Here is a 22,236-nt window from a genome sequence, read left to right on the forward strand (position 1 = left end):
AGACGTTCAACCGCTGAGCCACCCAGGCGTCCCTGACCAATACATTTTTATTCTTAGAAATGGAATTGCCCCGTTCAGAGTCCGTTGTATGTAAAATGTTTATATGTAAACTTCGCCTATATTTAAAAAAACTGCTATTGCAACTTGCCTCCAGTAGACCCGCAGTAAATATTTTTGCTAATTTCTTTCTCGCGGTGCATTTCGGGAGTTGTAGTCCTTGTGATGCTTGCTGGGAACCGCGGTCTGAGCCAGCCTCAGGAAACGGGTGTGGACGTACCTATTACGCAGCGGGCTCTAGGACCCGGCAGGGCACCGTGGGACGGGGAAGGGTCGGGGGAGGTCGGGAGCGGGTCCGTGAGCCAGGTGGAGCGGCGGCGTCGGTGGCGACGGGAGCGAGCGGGCCCGGGAGCGGCGCGGGTTGTGGAGGAGGAGCCCGGGGCTCGGTAAGCGGCGCCGGCCCGGGCCGGTCCCCGAACCTGGCCAACTCCTGCAGCTCCCGCCGGCCTAGGCCTTGGCCCCGAGGCGGCCCTGGGGGCGGGGCCTACGCTCGCCTTGGGGACGACGGTGGTGACGGGGAGAGAGGGAGGGAGGACAGCTGCTGAGGCGGGCTGAGTGCGTCTGGGAAGCTGGGCCCGGGCGGTGGAGAGGAGCGAGAAGCGTTTTGCTCCCACAGCGGCTGATCCCTGGGTTCTTCCGGTGCCTGTCGCGGCCTTCCTGCTCCTTGCTGGGCCCTCTTGGCAGCCGAGATGCTGACCTTTGACCCTGGCATGGGGCTAATCCCGATCCCTCAGCCTCCTGAGCCTCTCCCCTTCAGGTTGTCGCCGCCCCTGGGAGGCCTTGAGCCCAGTCCAGCCTGGCCCTGGGATGAGGGCTTTGGGCAGGACCTCTGAGAAGGGTTAGAGGCAGGCCCGTCTATTGAAGTCTTCAGTTGTCCTGGAAGGGCCCTCAACCTGTCCCTCTTTTCAGTCTCTGTCCAATGGGCTTCAGCCCACCCTACACACAGAATCAGTGAAGCTGCCGTGTTTTCTCTGGCTTACTTGGAGCGAGCCTGGGAAATGAACCTGTTCCAAGCAGGTGTGGGGAACAAATAGAAGAAAAAGCTGGTTTCCTGGGAAGGAGAGTTATCAGAGGCCGTGGAATGCTGCCTCTGGAGACTGGGGAAGTAGGAACTTGGGCCAGACTCGAAAAATGTTTCTGGAACATCAGACCCTCCCCAGTTCTTTCTCCCCAGAGAAAGTTTTGAGCCTTAGTGAGAACGGTTTCTTTGCAATTCTCAGTGACTTTGTAAACCAGGGCAACTGTGGTTTGGGCCCCTGTCCTTAGCACAAGTGAATTGGCATTATTTTGGGTGTGTGTTCAGTTGGATTTGTGTGCTCAGTACTTCCTGTGTGAAAGCTTTTGGGATAGCAGATCAATCTAGAGAAAGGTGTATCCTTCTTTTTAGGATTGTAAAGGGGAACTTCCATTCTTTTTTTAGTGAATAGGGGAACCTTTAAGACTCCCCTAAGCCTTAAGCCTATAAGAGCCTTAAGCCTTTTTTCGTTGTATGTTTAGGCATTATAATTCATTCATTTGTTTAGCATTTGTATAATATAATTTTAAAAACTCTTGAAAACTCAAAACATTTATGAAAGTGGAATTTCACATAGTTAAGTTCAAAATTCCATAAAATCTGGGGAATACAGCTAAATTACAAATTGGTCCAGGATATATGAAGGTGAACTGTTTATTCAACATATATTTATTGAGCATGTACTATGTAACTGGCACTAAGGTTAGAAATAGGAGTATCTTTCCTCAAGGACATCAGAGAAACATTCATATGAAAATTGTAGTGCTGTGTGTTACATATCCACATAAAGGAATTTATACAATGCAAAGGGAATACTGTCCTTGTGTGGGAGAGTCAGGGGTGTATTTGCAGGGAGGAGATACTTGAGTTGGGTTTTGAAGGATAAGTAGGAGCCTGTACAAATAAGGCAAGGCATTCCAGTTGAGCAAAGCAGGCACAAAGAAATGGTGAAAGTGTGAAGAGGGGGAGCCTAGGTGGCTCAATTGGTTAAGCATCTGCCTTTGGCTCAGGTCATAATCTTAGGGTCCTGGGATTGCCTGCATTGGGCTCTCTACTTAAGCAGGGAGTTTGCTGGTCCCTCTCCCACTGCCCCTCATCCCCACTCATATGCTTTCTCTCTCTCTCTCAAATAAATAAATAAAATCTTTAAAGAAGGGCAGCCCAGGTGGCTCAGCGGTTTAGCGCCGCCTTTGATCCAGGGTGTGATCCTGGAGTCCTGGGATCGAGTCCCATGTAGGGCTCCCTGTGTGGAGTTTGCTTCTCCCTCTGCCTCTTTCTCTCTCTCTCTGTCTCTCATGAATAAATAGATGGAATCTTTAAAAAAAAAAAAATCTTAGAAAAGAAGTGTGAAGAGAAAAAAATAGCATGATGTTTAAGTGTCAAAAATTTGTTCCAAACAGGATGTGTGGTGGGGAAATTGCCAGGACGTAAGACTGAAAAGAAAGCAGGGAGCCATTGCAGTTTTTTCTGTTAGGGAGTGACAGAAGAGTGGATTAAAGTAATGAGAAATGAGGCAATGAGACTAATTAGAGTTGTTGCAGTTGAGTGAGAGTTTGAATAAAGTGTGGCAGTGGGAATGAAGAAGGGAATTGATTTTAGAACTATTTGTGAGATGCAACATGACTTAGTGACTTAGGGAGAGAGAGTAAGCTAAGGTTTCTAATTTAAGAAATTGGGTGAATAGGAATTTCATTGACCAGGTTATGGATTAGAAAAAGTAGAGCAGATTTTTTAAGGGTTGGGGTGACTATGGAAAGAGGTATAAGGGAGATAACCCCTTATACTTGTGGCATATGCACATGGAGATGTTAGTAGGCAGCTGTAAGTAAGGAGGCCTGGTGAGCTTAATAACTTGGCAATAGCTCTGAATGAGACAAATATGAGAAAATCCTGGGAAAGATAACTTTTTTTTTTTGTTTGCTTACAAGGAAGAATCAGAATGTGCACTTCTTCCATGTAACAGTGAGCTTCTCAAGGCAGGGACCATACCTTAGTAATCTGGGGTCTGCTTTTTGTCTTTTACTGTGGCTGTGCTATTATAAAGTCTGATAAATGTTAGTCATTAAGCCAACAGGAAATCCATTTACTTTGTAAGGTTGCAGTTACCTTTGGGCTTTCTTTAAGAAGATTATGGGATTCTGTCTTAGAATTTTCATTTTATACTTAGGTGGTATTCATGAGGCTTGTATGGTTCAACAGGAAAGGGAATGAAGAAAATAGGAGTGACGTTGTGCTGCTTGACGAAATTCAGGGCTTGAACAGGAGATAGACAGTATTAATTTACAGGAGGCTCCTGCTCATTGAGAAGAGGATCTTACAATGAATTCTCATTTTGGGAGATGTCAGAAAAATGTGATTTTCAATCAAAGTTGCCTGAAATCCTGTCAATTTGGAGTTGGTTTCTCTTTATGAAGGTGCAAGTGCATTCCTTCTTGTGTAAAATAAGGGAATCTGAGGTAGTCATGTTTATTTAAACCTCTTCATCTGTATTATTAGTTTGTGCAAGTAGGCAGACTCAGTAGATTCTGTTGGGACTAGCTTAAATTCTCTTCTGTGAAACTACTTCATCCCTAGTAGATGCAGACAATGGCTGATACTATCCTAGAGTAAGGATTGGGAAGTTCCTGGTTTTGCCACTTACTGCTTAGTCTGTAAGTCCCTGAATTATTTCCACTTTCAAGTATAGGCTAAATAGCCATGCTGAGGTGAGCCTAGTCCACAGGACACGCAGGATGTCAATGCTGCCCCATAGTGTCTCATGTACCCACTGAATCAGGCTGTCTCTGTCCTAGTAGTTAAAAAGAGTTGATGCTTGTCAGTGTCCCAGGTTGACTGACTTTTCTTGGGTAAAGTGGGAATGTTGATATTATGGATATCAGTTTGGTGTTAATATGGAATTTTAAAAAAATCTGTTTTTTTTTTTTTTTTTTTTGAATCTGGATTTTTAGTATTTTTAGTCAATGCCTGATTTTTTGCACTAATGGGATATTCTTTTAGGGAGAAGGGCTACCAGAATGGCTGTTTTACTTTGGGCAAAGTGAAATCCTCATTGTAAAGTTACAGCAATAGTACCTACTTTATCTGGTTGTTGTAAGGATTAAATATGGTATATTTAAAGCACTTAGAACAGAGCCAAGTATATAGTGAGTATGTATTCAGTAGAGTTATTATGTATCACCTCGATTGGGAGGTTGTGCTTGGAAGAATGAATGATGAATTCCATCTCCAGAACTTAAAAAAAAGAAAAGTGATAGCATAAGGGGATGGTGGCCTGTCCATAAAGGGAATTCAAAGAGGTGGCTTCATGAGTGCATGCCTCATTCTGTTCTCATTTTGGAAATATGAGAGACTTGGAGTGCCTTGCTCTAAAAATCCATTAAAATGGAAAGACATCATATGCTTGTTTTAGAGCCAGTCTGTGGGGTAGAATTTTTTTTTGTTTTTTAAAGATTTTATTTATTTATTCATGAGAGACAGAGAGAGAGAGAGAGAGAGAGAGAGAGAGAGAGAGGCAGAGACACAGGCAGAGGGAGAAGCTGGCTCTGTGCAGGGAGCCTGATGCGGGATTCGATCCCGTTACTCTAGGATCACACCCTGGGCTGAAGGCAGGCTCTAAGCCACTGAGCCACCCAGGGATCCCTGTGGGGTGGAATTGAGGGAACCTATACTATGAGAGAAGCTGTGTCAAGGAACCGTGTGAAATAGTAGTATGTGAATCCAGCAGTGAACTAAATCAAATCCTCAGGCCTTGAGAAAGGAAGAGGCATCAGTAGTTGGGCATCTGCCTTCAGCTCAGGTCGTGATCCCCACATCAGGCTCCCCACAGGGAGCCTGCCTCTCCCTCTGCCTATATCTTTTCCCTTCTCTCTGTGTCTCTCATGAATAAATAAATAAAATCTTTGTTTTTTTGAAAAAAGAAGAGGCATGTTAAGAACTAGTTTGAGAGTTAAGGGTTAGGGTTTGGAAGTAGAAATACCCTGCATTCTCGTAAATGCTTATAGTGCTGTTATTTACCTCCATAATGCAGAAGAATTTAGGGAGAAGATAACTTCTGCCAAGGATTAGGACACCCCTACCCTCTGCCTTCTTTTTTTTTTTTTTTAATTTTCATTTATTTATGATAGTCACACACACACAGAGAGAGAGAGAGAGAGGCAGAGACACAGGCAGAGGGAGAAGCAGGCTCCATGCACCAGGAGCCTGACGCGGGATTCGATCCCAGGTCTCCAGGATCGCGCCCTGGGCCAAAGGCAGGCGCCAAACCGCTGCGCCACCCAGGGATCCCTACCCTCTGGCTTCTAGAGGAACTAGGGGACTTATAGGAGAGCCAGGGGAAGAGACTATATTTCTGGGTTTATAAACATATTATTTCCTCTTGTATATTGGGTGAATGGCCAGTGATCAGACAGTGGTGTTACTTGACTCAGCCACAACTTCTGGGCAGATAGGATTTTCATCTCCTTCTTTAAGCACTGTGGATTACTATAGTATAGTATAGTATTAAGTATTGTGGATTACTATACTATGTGTCTTGTAGTGATCTTTCACCGATGGACAAACTGGGGCTAGGATCCTAAAGAAAGGGATGCCACTGGTGAGTTAATATAGGGAGAATGAGCCGGGAGTGGTGAGGGTTGTCCCAAGGTCCTTTCTTTCTTTCTTTCTTTTTTTTTTTTTTGATTTATTTATTCATTTATTTATGATAGACATAGAGAGAGAGAGGCAGAGACACTGGAGGAGGGAGAAGCAGGCTCCATGCCGGGAGCCCGACACGGGACTCGATCCTGGGACTCCAGGATCGTACCCTGGGCCAAAGGCAGGAGCCAAACTGCTGAGCCACCCAGGGATCCCCCCAAGGTCCTTTCTAGAGGTGACAGAAGTTTTACTCATCCTCTCAAAATTGTGTGATGTCCAGATGCTCGTTTCAGAAAACGTTTGATGAGTTTAAGGCTTTGATGAGTTCTCAAACTTCAGTGAGCATCAGAATGACTTGGGGCAGAGTTTTTCAGTCTCAGTACTTTTGATATATTGGGCCAGATCATTCTTTGTTGTAGAGCTGTCCCATGCATTGTAAGATGTTGAGCAGCATCCTTGGCCTCTACCTAGTAGATGCCAGTAGTATCTCCTTTCTCAATTGTGATGGCCAAAAATGTCTCTGGTTGATGTTCCCTGGATGGCAAAATTGCCACAGTGGAGAACCACTGACCTGGGGTGATTATCAAAAATCTAGACCCCTAATGTCAACTTTCCTCAAAAAAAATTAAAAACAAATCTAAATCCCTAGTCCTTATCTTGAAAAGTCTGTTTCAATAATGGGGGAAGGGAGCTTAGGGACCTGTATTTTCAGGAGGTGCCTCAGGAGATTTTGGAACAATTGATTGCAGTTCTGTGATGGGAAAGCATAATCTGTCCTAAACTCAGGGCTGTATGGATTTATACTTGACTTGCTCTCCATTTCATCTTTCTAGCTTAGCTTCCTGTATCTTTCCATTCATTATTAAGTTTTGGTGGATATTATCCTCAGAGCACTGACTAAGCTCAATTAAAATATTATCAATCAAATCTTGTAGTGGAGGGATGCCTGGGTGGCTTAGCATTTGAGCGTCTGCCTTTGGCTCAGGTCGTGATCCCAGTTCAGGGATCGAGTCCCACATTGGGCTCCCTGCAAGGAGCTTGCTTCTCCCTCTGCCTATGTCTCTGCTCTCTTTCTGTGTCCCTCATGAATAAATAAAATCTTAAAAAAACAAAAGCAAATCTCGTAGTGGATATCAGTGTTTCCTCTGTTTGGTTTTTTTTTTTTATGATTACCATATTGGATACATCTATCAACCTAACTAGACCGATTCCACTCCAGTGTTTTCTTTCAAGTTTTCTACCATTTCATTCATTTGTATATCTTTTTCACTTTACTGTTATCAATATTTATATCCATATGCATGTATCAGACATGCATATGTATCTTTTTTTTTTTTTAAGATTTTATTTATTCATGAGAGACACAGAGAGAAAGAGAGGAAGAGATACAGGCAGAGGGAGAAGCAGGCTCCATGCAGGGAGCCTGACATGGGACTCGATCCGGATCTCCAGGATCATGCCCTGGGCTGAAGGCAGGTGCTAAACCGCTGAGCCACCCAGGGATTCCCCATGTATCTTTTACTATTTACAGTGGTACCTCTACCCACTCCAAAGTTTGTTCATTAAGGTCAGTGAGTATATACTCTTCTTCCTCACTCACCTGGAACCTGGTTGCAGTTTGTCTGCAGAGCCTCAGCTTTGTTTATGTGTAGGTTACACCACTTCTGTGGACTCCTCTGCCTTTTGAGAGATAGTTTAGCATAGTGGTTAAGAACAGGGATTTTAGGGGCACCAGGGTGGCTCAGTTCATTAAGCGTTTTACTCTTGATTTCAGCTCAGGTCATGATCTCAGGGTTGTGAGATGGAGCTCTATATCGGTGCTGAGTGTGGAGCCTGCTTGGGATTCTTTCTCTCCTCCCTCTGCCCCTTCCTGCTCACTTGCTCTCTCTCTCTAAAAAATAAAATAAAAAATAAACTTCTTCAAGAAAAGATCAGGGACTCTAACATGTGGCTGGCTGGGTTTGAGTCCCTACTCTTATACTGGCAATTTTTTTTAAAACAACTTTATACTTTAGTTTTCTTATTGTAAGGTTCCTGGATCATAGGTCTGTGAGGATAAAACCAATTAATGTATATGAAGTGCTTAGAACAGTGCCTGGTGCACAGTAAGTGCTAAGCAAGTTTAACTTTTTTTTTTTAAGATTTTATTTATTTGAGAGAGAGAAAGGGAGGGTGCATGCATGCGCAAGTTGGGGGGGGGGCAGAAGAAGAGGGAGTGGGAGAGGGAGAAGCAGACTCCAGGCTTAGTGCTGAGCCTGAGCCCACAGGGGCTCTATCCCACAACCCCGAGATCATGACCTGAGCCTAAAGGGAGGGTCAGACGCTTAACTGACTGAGCTACTCAGGTACCCCTAGTTGTTATTTTTGATTTTTGATTGGTGTCCTGAGTGTGCAAGTTGGGGTTTCTACTAGCCTCTGTTCTAGTGTTTTGCCTCAGTACTGTTAATTTTCATATATGTATGAGTACACTGTTTTTTTTTTTTTTAGATTGGGGGATACATTACATAATGTAAAGTGTACAACTTGATTAATTTTTTTTACACATGTAAACATTTGTGTGATCTCCACTCCAGTCAAGGTAGAGCACGTTTCCAGCACCTTAGAAGGCTTCCTTGTAAAAAAAAAAAAAAAAAAAAAAAAAAAAAAAGAAGGCTTCCTTGTGCTCCTTCTCATTCACCTCCCTACGAAGGTAACCATTATTCCAACCTGTCACCATAGATTAATTTTGCTGTCTTTGAACTTCATATGATTAGAATCATTTGTTTTTACTTTTTCTTTTAGAGGTTTTTATTCAACATCATGGAATTTATCAATATTGTTTCAATAATTTGTTCTTTTAAATTTCTGACTATAAAAACAAGTTCTGGGTAGTACTCTATTTTTTTTTTTTTTTTAAATGTTCTTTTTTTTTTTTTTTTTTTAATTTTTATTTTTTATTTATGATAGTCACAGAGAGAGAGAGAGAGGCAGAGACACAGGCAGAGGGAGAAGCAGGCTCCATGAACCGGGAGCCTGACGTGGGATTCGATCCCGGGTCTCCAGGATCGCGCCCTGGGCCAAAGGCAGGCGCCAAACCACTGCGCCACCCAGGGATCCCTGGGTAGTACTCTATTATATGAATACATTATAATCTTCCCATTCTGCCAATGGACATTTGAATACTCTATGTATGAAAAAAAAACCAGAAACACAAAATGCTCACTTCAAAAAAACCTTACAAGGACATTTCAAAAGGGAAATGTTTATACTATAAACGAGGCACCTGGCATTTCTGTTTCTTCAACATGCCAAGTATGTTCAAATCTTGGAGCCTTTGCATTTGCCATTCTATCTGAAACTTTTCCTGAGACTTTCACATGGCTCTTTCCTTTCTGTACTCTGATTTGCCCATGTATCATTTGTCATAGAGGCCTACTTTAATCTCTGGTCTAATGTAGGCCTTCTAGATAGTTTGTCTTTGAGATACTTATCACTGTCTCAACTTGTTGTCTTTCCCCCCTCTAGAGTGAAAACTCAGTGAAAGCAGAAATCTTGTCTGTCTTGTTCACTGGTGTATCCCTAGTGCTTAGTACCTAAAAGGTGCTCAGTGAATGTCTGTGGAGTGGATGAATGCCCGATCTGTGCATATTTTTTCTTTCTAGATGTTGGGCATACTTGTTTTTATTCATTTTCTTTCTGTCTTTCTACTTTCCTTTTTTCTTTTCTTATCCTTTTTCTTTTATGTACTGGGTAAAATGTTTTAGGATGTTTACCTCAGCATCTACCTTTAGGTATTTTGGAGTCTCCCTCGACAGTGGAGGGAGGGTGATACTTGCTTATAGTCCGTTACCAGCATGAATCTAGAGCTGTAGGCCATTAAATTTGGAAGCCTACAGAGAGCTATTCCATGGCTTTTGTATTCCCTGGTTTATTGAGATATAATTGATATATTATGGAGATTATAATTGATATATAACATTGGTATATAATTTTAAGGTATACAGTGTGATGATTTGATACACATGAAATGATTACCATGATGAGGTTAGTTAACACATTCATCCATCACTTCACAGAGGCATATTCATGTTGTTGCAAATGGCAGAAATTTTTTTTTTAAATTTTTTATTTATTTATGATAGTCATCACAGAGAGAGAGAGAGAGAGAGAGGCAGAGACACAGGCAGAGGGAGAAGCAGGCTCCATGCACCGGGAGCCTGACGTGGGATTCGATCCCGGGTCTCCAGGATCGCGCCCTGGGCCAAAGGCAGGCGCTAAACCGCTGCGCCACCCAGGGATCCCGGCAGAAATTTTTTTTTTGTGGCTGAATAATATTCCATTGTACATGTACACCACATTTTATTCATCCATTGACGGACCCTTAGGTTGTTTCCAAATCTTGGCTATTGAGAATAATGCTGCAGTGGACATGAGGATGCAGATATCTCTTCAAGACGGTGATTTCATTTCCTTTGGATATATACATAGAAGTGGGACTGCTAGATCATATCATAGTTTTATTTTTTTTTAATTAATTTATTTATTTTTTTCATAGTTTTATTTTTAATATTTTGAGGAACCTCTATATTGTTTTCTGTGGTGGCTGTACCAATTTCCATTCCCAACAGTGCACAGAAGTTCCCTTTCCTGCATATCCTTGCCACTGCTTCTTTTTACAGATTGGCACATTGAAGCCCAGGGAAGGAAAGGAAACTAAAGGTTATATGTAGTATGTGTATGTGAGAATTGGGACCAAAACCCAAGATGTTTTGTTTTTAGATTTTTTCCAGTTTTTTTTTTTTTAAATTTTTAAAATTTATTTATGATAGTCACACAGAGAGAGAGAGAGAGGCAGAGACACAGTCAGAGGGAGAAGCAGGCTCCATGCACCGGGAGCCCAATGTGGGATTCGATCCCGGGTCTCCAGGATCGTGCCCTGGGCCAAAGGCAGGCGCCAAACCGCTGCGCCACCCAGGGATCCCGATTTTTTCCAGTTTTATTGAAAAATAATTGACATACATCAGTGTATAAGGTGTACAGCATGATGATTTTATTTATATATATTGTGAATTGGTTACCTCAATAGGTTTTGTTAACATCTATCATCTCATATAGATACAATACCAAGACTTTTGATAGATGAACTATGGTAACTCTCTGGAAATTAGAGTGAATTTCTGTTAATTTTTCTGATGCTAGAGTTGGCATGTATTGTGTTCAAGAAAACAAGAAATGAATAGCTAAGTATCATTAGCATTTCTTGCATGTTAGACATTGGAGGAGTTTAGCTTTAGGTTTTAAAATCTTGGGGCGGCCGGTGCGACTTCCCTGACTCGGGCCACCTCTCCAAGTCACGGAACCTTGCCTGGGAGCGCTCCCCATTAAAACACTCTCGAACCTAAAAAAAAAAAAAAAAAAAAAATCTTGGGATGCCTGGGTGGCTCAGTCAGTTAAGTATCTGTCTTTGGCTCAGGGTCATAGTCTACCCTGGGTCCTGGGATTAAGCCCCACATCAGGCTTTCCATCAGGCAGCCTGCTTCTGCCTCCCATCCTCCCTTCTCTTGCGTGAGTGCATACTCTCTCTTGTACTCTTTGTTTCTGTCTCTGATTCTCTCTCCAGTAAGTAAATAAAAATCTCAAAACAAACAAACAAAACAAAACAAAACAAAACAAAAAACCTTGATATTTGGTCATTTTATCCTGAAGGGATGTGAAGTGATGTGTATTTAAGATGTTTGTGGCTGGATTGCCTAAAGATATAATTCTTAAAAAGTTGTATGACTTGAGTCTTTTACAGAGAAAGGTTGTGCTGTGGGTCATGGGACCAGCAGACTCTGAGTTTAGGAATAAAAGACTTCATTGATTTACCATTGGGTTGGGGGAATTTGAAACCATTTCTAAGTTTGATGGTAGGTGAAATTAGGATTGATATGTTGCCTGATTCTCTTTTATACTTTGCCTATTGTATCTTATTTCTGAGAAACTGTGTTAAAGCCTAAGATGACATTTCTGTGGGATTACTGTGGCTTTGCTGTAGTTTGCTTTTTCGGTGGGAGGATTTAAAATCCCAGATCAACAGAGGTCATAGTGTAGTCATAGAATGCTTCTTTCCCTTCTTCATGGTACCATAGCATTTTCTTTGTACGTTTATTTTCTCTCTCATGATTTGCCTTGTGCTTTGGGGTTATCATGTGTCTATCTCTGCCCATAGACTGTGAGCTCCTAGAGGATCAGGTCTGTAGTTTCCTCTTTGTAACCCCGTAGTGCCTAAACAGTGCTTTACAACATTTAGGTGTTTCTTACGTGTCTATGGTATTTTAGTGATTCTGAGAGAATCATTCAGTGAAATGTCTAGTCCAGTCCCCTTGTTTTACGTGTAAGGAAACTAGGAAGCACAGTGACTTAGTGTCATGTAGGTGGTCAGGACACCTGTATTCTAGTCTCAGTTCTGCTGGTTGGTTGTTCCATTATGCCTTGCTGCTCCTCAGGTGCTACTGGTTTTCTACAAAGAGAACAGTTGTGAAAGAGGAGAAAAACACTGGGAGGATACAAATTACACTCCCATTACTGATGTGCTCTACCAGTCAGATATTTTACTTTCAAATTTAAGAGCAGTGGCTTAATTTCTGAAATCCCGCAAAAGACTTTTGTAGGGGTTCTATATGTCTGTCAGTCCACCATCCTCAGAATGTCTTTCCTGTGTTCCATGGGTAGAAGTGCTGGCAGGAAGAGGAGACTCTATGTTGTTAGTTTCCAGTCACATTTCAGATAAGCTTGAGTGGTAAATTCCAATTGCCTCTGATGATGACAGAGAGTAATGAGATGACGCTCTGGGCTGAATTTCCCCCTGCTCCAAATGGAGGGAGAGTGATGAAAATAATTTAACTTCTTAGGGAACTTGGTACTTTGGATTGGAATTGTTTTTCCCTCCTCTCCTATTCCCTTTTGCTTATTAGAAAGTATTGATTCTGAAATAGGGAAAGCGAGTTTATTAGATTTGGGGTGGACATTGATTAGCTGTAACCCAATTATAAATCCTCAGAGGGGCCTGTTTGTAAACAGGTGCTTTTCACATCCAGGAACTCGTGGTTCCTGGTATCCTCACTAATAAACTGGTTGAAGCTGAACACATGAAAAATCTATATCCACTAAGCTTAGAATTGCATTGCTTTTGACTTATTTTAATGGGATCCTGTTGATTTCCAATTTATTTTCCCCCCGATAAGGACATCTTCCTCCTGACAACCTATTTAAAAGACACAGGAATGTTTTGAACAGAGGCTGTATTTCATGCTTTAAGGCAAAGTCATGATCAATATGGTATAAATTGCCCAAAAGCATCTTCTCTTTCTCTCTCTCTCTTTTTTTTGGTTGTTATTTTTTCCTTCAGTTTTCTCTGGACCATAATGGATTTTGAGAGCTTAGTGAGGCCTTGATAGAGATAGGTCTTTTTTTTTTTTTTTTTTTTAAAGATTTTATTTATTTATTCATGAGAGACACACAGAGAGAGGCAGAGAGAGGGAGAAGCAGGCTCCATGCAGGGAGCCCGACGTGGGACCGGATCCCGGGTCTCCAGGATCAGGCCCTGGGCCAAAGGCAGCGCTAAACCGCTGAGCCACCGGGCTGCCCTAGAGATAGGTCTTAATAAAATTTTAGGTCATATGTAGGACTTTTCAGGTTCTTTTCCCCCCGTATTTCGGAATCAGTCATTGATGAGCATACACTGAGCATAATATACCCTGAGCCAACTGCTTATAGAAAAAAGAAGATGAAAAAAAAATGTAGTCCCTGTGCTAAAAGATGCTTCATATCTAGTTGGAGAAATTTTCTGTGCTTTGTGGTTTTTGTGCTCAAAGGTAAATCTCCTTTTTGGCTATATATATTAGAGAAAGACAATGTCTGAGTATATATATATATATATATATATATATATATTTTTTTTTTAAGATTTCAGAGAGAGAAAGAGAGAGAGAGATAGCATCAGACATAGCGGAAGAGAGCAGGAGTGGGAGGAGAGGGAGAAGCAAGTTCCTGCTGAGCAGGGGGCTCTATGCGGGGCTTGATCCCAGGACCCTGGGATCATGACTGGAGCTGAAGGCAGATGTTTAAGCAACTGAGCGACCCAGGTGTCCCAAGGTATAATCTTTTATGCCACCAGATGCATCTCTTCCTCAAATAAATTTTTGATTTTGATCTGAAAGATAGCACATATTTTTCAAGTCATTGAACAAAATTTTTTTTCAAAAAATTTTGAAAAAATTTTATTTTTTATATTTTCATGATTTTATATTTTATTCATGAGAGACACACACACAGAAAGAGAGAGAGAGAGAGGCAGAGACACAGGCAGAGGGAGAAGCAGGCTCCACCATGCAAGGAGCCTGATGTGGGACTTGATCCGGGGTCCCCAAGATCACACCCTGGGCTGCAGGCGGCGCTAAACCCCTGTGCCACCAGGGCTGCCTGAACAAAATTAATTTTATTCTGATACTTTAGATTTGCCTGGAAGTAAAATCAGGCTTCTTGTTACAGCCCATACTTGCCATTGGGTGACATTAAGTTTCACAACTAGAGCCTATAATTTAAGAGAGAGACAGGAATTTTGTCAGCAGTAGAAAGAATCTGGGAAGTGAGGGGAAATGTGTAAATCCACATTGGAGACCTCTGGGATTTCAAGTTCTCACTTGTAAAAAATTGAAATTCCTTGAAACAAGATGGGAAATTTGGGCATGATTCATAGAATTGCTTATATTTTTATTTTATTATTTAAAAAAAGATTTTATTTTATTTATTCATGAGAAACACACACACACAGAGGGAGAGACACAGGCAGAGGGAGAAGCAGGCTCCATGCAGGGAGCCTGATGTGGGACTCTATCCTGGGACTCCAGGATCACGTCCTGAGCCAAAGACGGACGACGTTCAACTGCTGAGCCACTCAGGTGCCCCTGGAATTGCTTTTATATAGAATTGAAAAATACACTGATATTTGATCTGCAATAGTGTTAAAATACATATAGATTTGAAAGAAATATATTGTTATATTCAGTTATTTTGAAATCAGATTTAATTTTTGTCCTCATAACTTCTATTTTCTGCCCTGAGTCTCTTTCCAGAGGAATTTCTGAAGACAGTCAACTGCAGTGTGATTTATGAGGCAGTGAAGGCCAAGTACTTTGCAGTGATGAGGACCTACTTACTTTGGGGAAATCAATGGAGCACATCAGTCTGCAGCACACTTCCTGCCTTAATGGTCCTAAGCTCAATCAATACTTGAAATTTAACTTCACCATCAGTCTGTGGGCAGTGTGTACTTTGCAGCATTCCTTCCATCAACCTCAAATATATGGCCAAATCTATTATAGATGGAGCTAGTTACACTTTCCTTCTTGGTTTTGGATCTGTTGTAAGCCTTGTCCACTGGCATGTTTTAAAGATGTAAAATGTGTTTTGCTGTAGGCCAAGTAATGATTTAAGCCTTGAAGTTACCTGCTCAGGGGATTGGGTGTTGGACAGATGCACAAGATCTATTACATGGTTGTTTATCATTTTTTCTTCTTCCTAAAAAATTTCCCATTGAGAGCTCTTCAACAGACTATCCAGTATCTTGGGGAGCATTTATAGCATTGACTGTGGCTTTCTTTTCACAGATTCTCTAACCATGGCACAGGTGGAAAAACGAGGGGGTTTGCTCCGGAAATCTTCAGCCTCCAAAAAACCACTGAAGGAAAAAGTGGTGCTGATGTATGATGAGATCTTTATGGTAAGGCCTGGAGCTCTGACAGTTACACACAGCTTGACTTTGTAGTTTCTTATTCTAAAATGAGAAATAAGCTCACCCCTGCCTGCTACCTTTCAGTTCTTCAGAGGGAGAAAAAGAGAGTAAGGGTGAGAGTGAGAATGAGCGCTCTTGTGTTAGAAATTATGACCATGTGTTAATTCATATAGATTGTTGTTATGTTGTTCTTATAGATTGTTGCAGTAAAACAATTGAAAGGAGGGAGGAAAGCTTGAGAAGCTTTTTTTTTTCCTGAATATCTTTAAGAAAGACTTGTCTTCAGTATGATCCAATGTAAGGACTCTTTTATCCTAGATGTCCCTTGAAGTTCCTTTTGGCCCTAGAATTCTATGATTTAAAAATTTTTAAAAGATGAACTATTAACAACTCAAGTTGTTAGTGGACAGAACAATTGCTTAATCTATCACATTCTCCAACTATATAATATAACTGGTGAATTCCTAGTGATTGGATGGGGGATTTCTTTGGTTCTTCATAACTGCTCATTGACCATGGTCCAAGCCTTTGTTGTGAAGTCTGCCCTATTAGGGGAGATTAGAGTAATTACATACCCTGAAGGGGTACTTGCCTTCTGAAATTCTGATCATAAATAATACACATAAAACAGAATAATACTTATATAAATATGAGTTATTACCAGGCAGCCCCAGTGGCCCAGCAGTTTAGCGCCACCTTCAGCCCAGGGTGTGATCCTGGAGACCCGGGATTGAGTCCCATGTTGGGCTCCCTGCGTGGAGCCTGCTTCTCCCTCTGCCTGTGTCTCTGCCTCTCCCTCTCCCTCTGTGTCTGTCATGAATTAAAAAAAAAAAAAAAAAAGTTATTACCATGTTTTGAATTTCTACTATGTGCCTGGTGTCTAAGTGCGTCACTAAGTACATTAACTCTGACAAGAATGATGCAAGAGTGCCATGTTTTCACATGTGCCATGTAAAAGAGCAGTTTACAGATGAGGAAACTGGGGATCATAGTTGGAAGGTGATGGAGTCATGGTTTCAACCCTAGTGTTTGACTCCAGGGCCCTTACTTGTTCAACTTTGCCACACGGCCCAGAATAAATAATGCAATCAAGTAAAACCTTTACCTCTTGGCAAGCCTTAGAGATAGAGTTTGAAATGCAAAAATTTAATACAGAATTGCACAGGTCAATACAGATGATTATACAGAGAAAATGAGTGAGAACTTGGAACCTATTAGGGCTCTTTCTGTATTAGGTAAGTTTGATATACATAGCACTATTGATTGAGTGAGCTTTGAGGATGGGAAGTGCCAATTCCATGAGTAGTCTGAATTTCTTTTTTTTTTAATTTTTAAAAGATTTTTATTTATTTATTCATGAGAGACACAGAAAGAGAGGCAGAGACACAGGCAGAGGGAGAAGCAGGCCCCATGCAAGGAGCCCGATGTGAGGCTCGATCCCGGGTCCTCAGGATCATGCCATCGGCAGAAGGCGGTGTTAAGCCTCTGAGCCATCCGGGCTGCCCGAGTAGTCTGCATTTCATATATAAATAAAAAAATGACATTATAGAATTATGAGAGTCAAGGGGTACCTGGGTGGCACAGTCAATTAAACATCTGACTCTTGGTTTTGGTTTGGATTGTGATCTTGGGATCGTGAGATTGAACCCCACATCAGGCTCTGTGCTTAGCCTGGAGTCTACTTAAGATTTTCCCTCTCCCCCTCCCCTTCCTCCTGTGCTTGCTCTCTCTCTCTCTCTCAAAGAAATTAAAAAAAAAAAAAAAAAAGTGTGAGAGTCAAAGTGTGAGTGTGACCCCTCCTCGGAGAAAAGGATAGAAAAAAATCACTAAAGGAGCACCTTACGAAAAGGCCAGAAATGTTACATCTCTGTGTTATTCTCAGTTAAAAATCCAGAAGAGATTCCTAGTATACTATTCTTATTAGATCCGGAGTTCTTGACTAATAAAGATATTAGTTCTTGGTAGTAATTTTAAAAGGTCAACTTAAGGGTGATAGTGGGTGATTGACTTACTGGTTTTATGCCATTAGCTTTCCTCTAAAGTAGGAGTTCTCTTTTTCTTATTTTGCTCTTTAGAATTTGTTTGAAAATTATTGCTAAAAAAATTTGGATTTTAGCACTGTAATTTTGTTAGCATTTTTGGATCAATTTGAATTAAGGAAAGGGCATATTAAAAGCTCTGTACGGGGGCACCTGGGTGGTTCAGTAGGTTAAGTGTCTGCCTTTGGCTCCAGTCATGATCTCAGAGTCCTGGGATCAAGCCCCACATAGAACCCCCAGCTCAGCAGGGAGCCTGCTTCTCCTTCTCCCTCCTGCTTCTGCTTTCTCCCTCACTCTTTCTCTCTCAAGTAAATAAATAAAATCTTAAAAAAAAAAAAAAGCTCCATACAGAGAGCTAAATGCATACAGGAGGGCAAGCAGCAGCAGTCAACACAGGATGTTGTAAAACTATGGCAGTATTACTTATGTGGTCTAGGTTCTGGCTCCTGTACCAGTGTATGTAATGCTTTGTGGATTCTCTTTCCTAAAAGGAGGATGCAAATAACATTTACCATATCTGGCTTTCTGGGCCATTGTATTTCATGTATGTGAAAGGGCTTTGAAGACTGTACAGATGTGATGAGGACATATAATGTGACTGTCTTATTAAGATGGTTAGTTTCACTTCTTGCTAGTAGAGAAGATTTGAGGGAGATTCTCTGAGCCATTATTTAACTTTTGGCACAGGGAATATGTATCTATGTACAGTGTCTATCATTTGGGGGAAAAACTTTTTTTTTTAAGATTTTATTTATTCATGAAAGACACAGAGAGAGAGAGAGAGAGAGAGAAAGAGAGAGAGAGAGAGAGGCAGAGACACAGGCAGAGAGAGAAGCAGGCTCCATGCAGGGTGCCTGATGTGGGACTTGATCCCGGGACTCCAGGATCACGCCCTGGGCTGAAGGCAGGCGCCTAACCGCTGAGCCACCCAGGGGTCCCATTTTGGGGAAAAAACTTAAAATTATTGTTCCCTGTTATAATAGTATAGAATGACTAAGGATTTTCAAAGCTAATTTTGAAAGGTCAAGTTGATTATGTGTAAGTGACCCTTTCAGATGTATTCTTTCTTTTTTTTTTGTATTCTTTCTTTTTTTTAAGATTATTTATTTATTTGAGAGAGAGAGCAAGAGAGTGAGAGTATACAGACACACACACACACACACACACACACACACACGTGAGCTGGTGGAGGGGCAAAGAGAGAATCCCAAGTAGACTCCCGACTCAGTGCAGAACCTAAGGCAGGGCTCAATCCCACGACCCTGAGATTGACCTGGGCCGAAACCAAGAGTTGGATTTGGATGCTCAACCAGCTGAGCTGCCCAATTGCCCTCTTTCAGATGTATTCTTTTTTTTTTTAGATGTATTCTTATCTTTTTTTTTTTTAAAGATTTTTTTTTAAAGATTTATTTATTCATGAAAGACACACAGAGAGAGAGGCAGAGACAGAGGCAGAGGGAGAAGCAGGCATCATGCAGGGAGCCCGATGTGGGACTCAATCCCCAGGATCACGCCCTGGGCTGAAGGCGGCGCTAAACCACTGAGCCATCCTGGCTGCCCTTTTAGATGTATTCTTAATGCTCGGTGTTAACTGGGGATATTGAACCTTGTTATTTTCTGGTTTCAGACAGAGGATCCCAGTAAGTGCAGTCCTCGATTTTGGGAGGAACTCTTCCTTATGAAGGTAAACCTGATGCTATTTCTGGATTTTCCTGGTAACTGAAATTGCCTTCTTATATGTTCTAGGCGCTATACTAAAGGTGCTCATGTTAAATACAATTCACTAAAACTGTTACTAAAAATAGCATCTTCACTGTTTCCTTGGTAGGTGAATTTGGAGTATCTAGAAGGCAAGCTGGAATCTCTTGATGGTGAGGAGTTAATGAAGATCAAGGATAACATTAATTGCTTATTTCAACACTGTATCCAGGCTCTGGGAGAGGAACATCCAATTCGAGTTGTCAATGCATTACAGGTACAAGATTGGGAGACTGGGGAAGTCTTGTTTTTGGAAAGGGATTGTAACACATATGTTGGGACTTGAGGAACCTAGAATTGCACTTAGGTGTGAAGAGTTTTTTTTCTCCTTTAAATAATAAACATTTATGCCATGTTTGTTTAGGCATCTTCCTGGTTAAACAAATTGACTTTCTTTTTAAAGAGATTTTATTTATTTATTTGAGAGAGAAAGAGCACAAGCAGGGGGAGGGGTAGAGAGTGAAGTAGACTTCACACTGAGCAGGGAGCCTAGTGCAGGGCTCGATCCCAGGACCCTGGGATCATGACCTGAGCCAAAGGCAGACACTTAACTGACTGAACCACCCAAGTGCCCCACAAATTGACCTTTATACTAGTAATCTTGTCTACTTGTATAATTTGATCTAATGCCAAGGCAGATTGACAGAATTTTTGTGATTACTTGAGGAAAGGAAGAGATAGAAGGGAAGCTATGAGGCAGGGATAGTTAGTCTGCAACAAAAATCAGAAGAAGCTCTTAATATAGTATTTTCTCACTAGATCAGAATTTCTTTTTAAGAGTTTATTTACTTATTCATGAGAGACACAGAGAGAGGCAGAGACAGGATAAGCAGTTCCATGCAAGGAGCCCAATATGGGACTTAATCCCAGGACTCTGGGATCATGCCCTGAGCCGAAGGCAGATGCTGAACTGTTGCGCCACCCAGGCGTCCATAGATCATAAGTTATTTTTTAAAAAATATTTTACTTATTTATTCAAAAGATACACAGAGAGAGGCAGAGACATAGGTAGAGGGAGAAGCAGGCTCCATACAGGAAGTCCGATGTGGGACTGGATCCCGGGTCTCCAGGATCATGCCCTGAGCCAAAGGCAGATGCTCAACCGCTGAGCCACCCAGGTATTCCTAGATCAGAAGTTCTTAATATGAGGTTTCAGAGGGTCCTTGACTTCCCAAAGTTATATGTAATATTTTATGTGCATGTGTACATTTTTTCTGGAAAGAGAGTGTTCGTCAGATTTTCAAAAGGGTCTGTAACTTAGAAAACATTAAGAATCATTATTCTTAGTGGCATGATCACTAAATAATTATTTCTTGAATGACTGTTATGTGCCAAGTCCTGGGTTGATAGGGATACATTTTAAGCTTCTTGAGAGGAAAGACTTTGGTAGTTTCATTCAGTACTTTGTTTCTAGTATAAAGGACAGTGCCTGGTAAATACTCAGCACTTTATTAGAAATAATTTTTTAAAAAAGATTTTATTTATTTATGCATGAGAGAGAGATAGAGAGAGAGAGAGACACAGGCAGAGGGAGAATCAGGCTCCATGCAGGGAGCCCGACGTGGGACTCAATCCTGGGTCTCCAGGATCACGCCCTAGGCCGAAGGTGGCGCTAAACCACTGAGCCATGCGGGCTGCCCCTTCGAAGTAAATTTTTATTGAATGAATGATGGGCAAAATTTCTATAGTTTATAATACAGTAGTTCCATTGTAGCTGAGATCAGGCTGAATAGCTAGGGCAGTGATTGACGAGCTTACACTATGAAGAATCTATGACAACATAAAAGATTTTATCAGAACTTTTGATAGATTGGGTTTAAGTTTTTAATTTAAATAGTTGGGTAACTCACTTCATGAGCCCTGGCTTTCTCATCTGTAGATGGTAGAAGTTGCCTCTTGAACTGATGTCCCAGAAAGAAGGACCATGTTTATCCTGTAATTGTATTAAACTTTGACACAATAAACTCTGTATTTTGGGCATCACAGTTGTAGGGGCTCACTGAAAGCTGAAATGAAAGTTGGGAATTGTATTTCCTGTAATTGCAGTGGCTCACTGGGGAGGGGGCATGGACAGTAAACTGCTTTTAGTTCAGTGAAAATAAATAGACATTAAGCCACTCGGTGACCCATAAAAATATAGTACATTATTATAATGGCTGAGACTTGTAGAGCTTTTACAAAGTTTTAGGCACTACTCTTGGAGCATTAACAAAGTTCTAGGGACTGTTCCAAGTGCTTTACAGTGTTAATTCACATAGTTCTCACAACATCCCTATGAGATGGATGCTATTATTGTCATTTCCATTTGATGGATGAAAAAACTGAGGCACTGAGAAGTTAACTAATTTGTCCAGGTTTACACAGCTAGTCAGTAGTAGATGGAGATTGTAAAGAATTTAAGTTTTGAAGCAACTGATTGTTACCATATGACTGAAATAACTTTTGTAATATTAAAAAATACTAAAAATTATAAGTTATAATGTAAATACTAGAGTTAATTTTATTTTTTTTTTATTTATTTTTTTAAATTTTTATTTATTTATGATAGTCACAGAGAGAGAGAGAGGCAGAGACACAGGCAGAGGGAGAAGCAGGCTCCATGTACCGGGAGCCCGATGTGGGATTCGATCCCGGGTCTCCAGGATCGCGCCCTGGGCCAAAGGCAGGCGCCAAACCGCTGCGCCACCCAGGGATCCCCTAGAGTTAATTTTAAATAAAGGAAAGCTCCACCAATTCCATGACTCAAATTTAAAAACTACTTTTATTTTTGAATTCACCTTCCAGTCTTTGCAGTGCAATTTTTAAAAAGAGGATGATGGCCAAAAAACAGCAAAAAAAAAAAAAAAAAAAAAAAGAGGATCAGCAAAAGAAAGAGAATGACAACAGTTTCGATTGCTGTTCCTCTTTTATTTATTTTTTATTTTTTTCCTCTTTTATTTTTTTTAAGATTTTATTTATTTATTCTTGACAGAGAGAGA

General features: G+C 41.2%; 1 protein-coding gene across 2 annotated transcripts in view; it reads left to right on the forward strand.

Annotated features, from left to right (window-relative positions):
- Positions 1 to 234: 234 nt before the first annotated feature.
- ARMH3 (armadillo like helical domain containing 3) overlaps positions 235 to 22,236 on the forward strand; it is a 185,800-nt gene continuing 163,798 nt past the window's right edge. The window contains exons 1-4 of one of the 2 annotated variants that reach the window (XM_041742921.1): positions 235 to 443; positions 15,337 to 15,449; positions 19,128 to 19,184; positions 19,329 to 19,475. In XM_041742921.1, the coding sequence (XP_041598855.1) occupies positions 15,348 to 15,449; positions 19,128 to 19,184; positions 19,329 to 19,475 (306 nt within the window). In that variant the 5' untranslated portion in view covers positions 235 to 443; positions 15,337 to 15,347. The remainder of the gene's footprint in view (positions 444 to 15,336; positions 15,450 to 19,127; positions 19,185 to 19,328; positions 19,476 to 22,236) is intronic. The other variant, XM_041742922.1, reaches the window with a different exon arrangement.

This window comes from Vulpes lagopus, chromosome 2, assembly GCF_018345385.1.
Source record: "Vulpes lagopus strain Blue_001 chromosome 2, ASM1834538v1, whole genome shotgun sequence".
NCBI lineage: Eukaryota > Metazoa > Chordata > Mammalia > Carnivora > Canidae > Vulpes > Vulpes lagopus.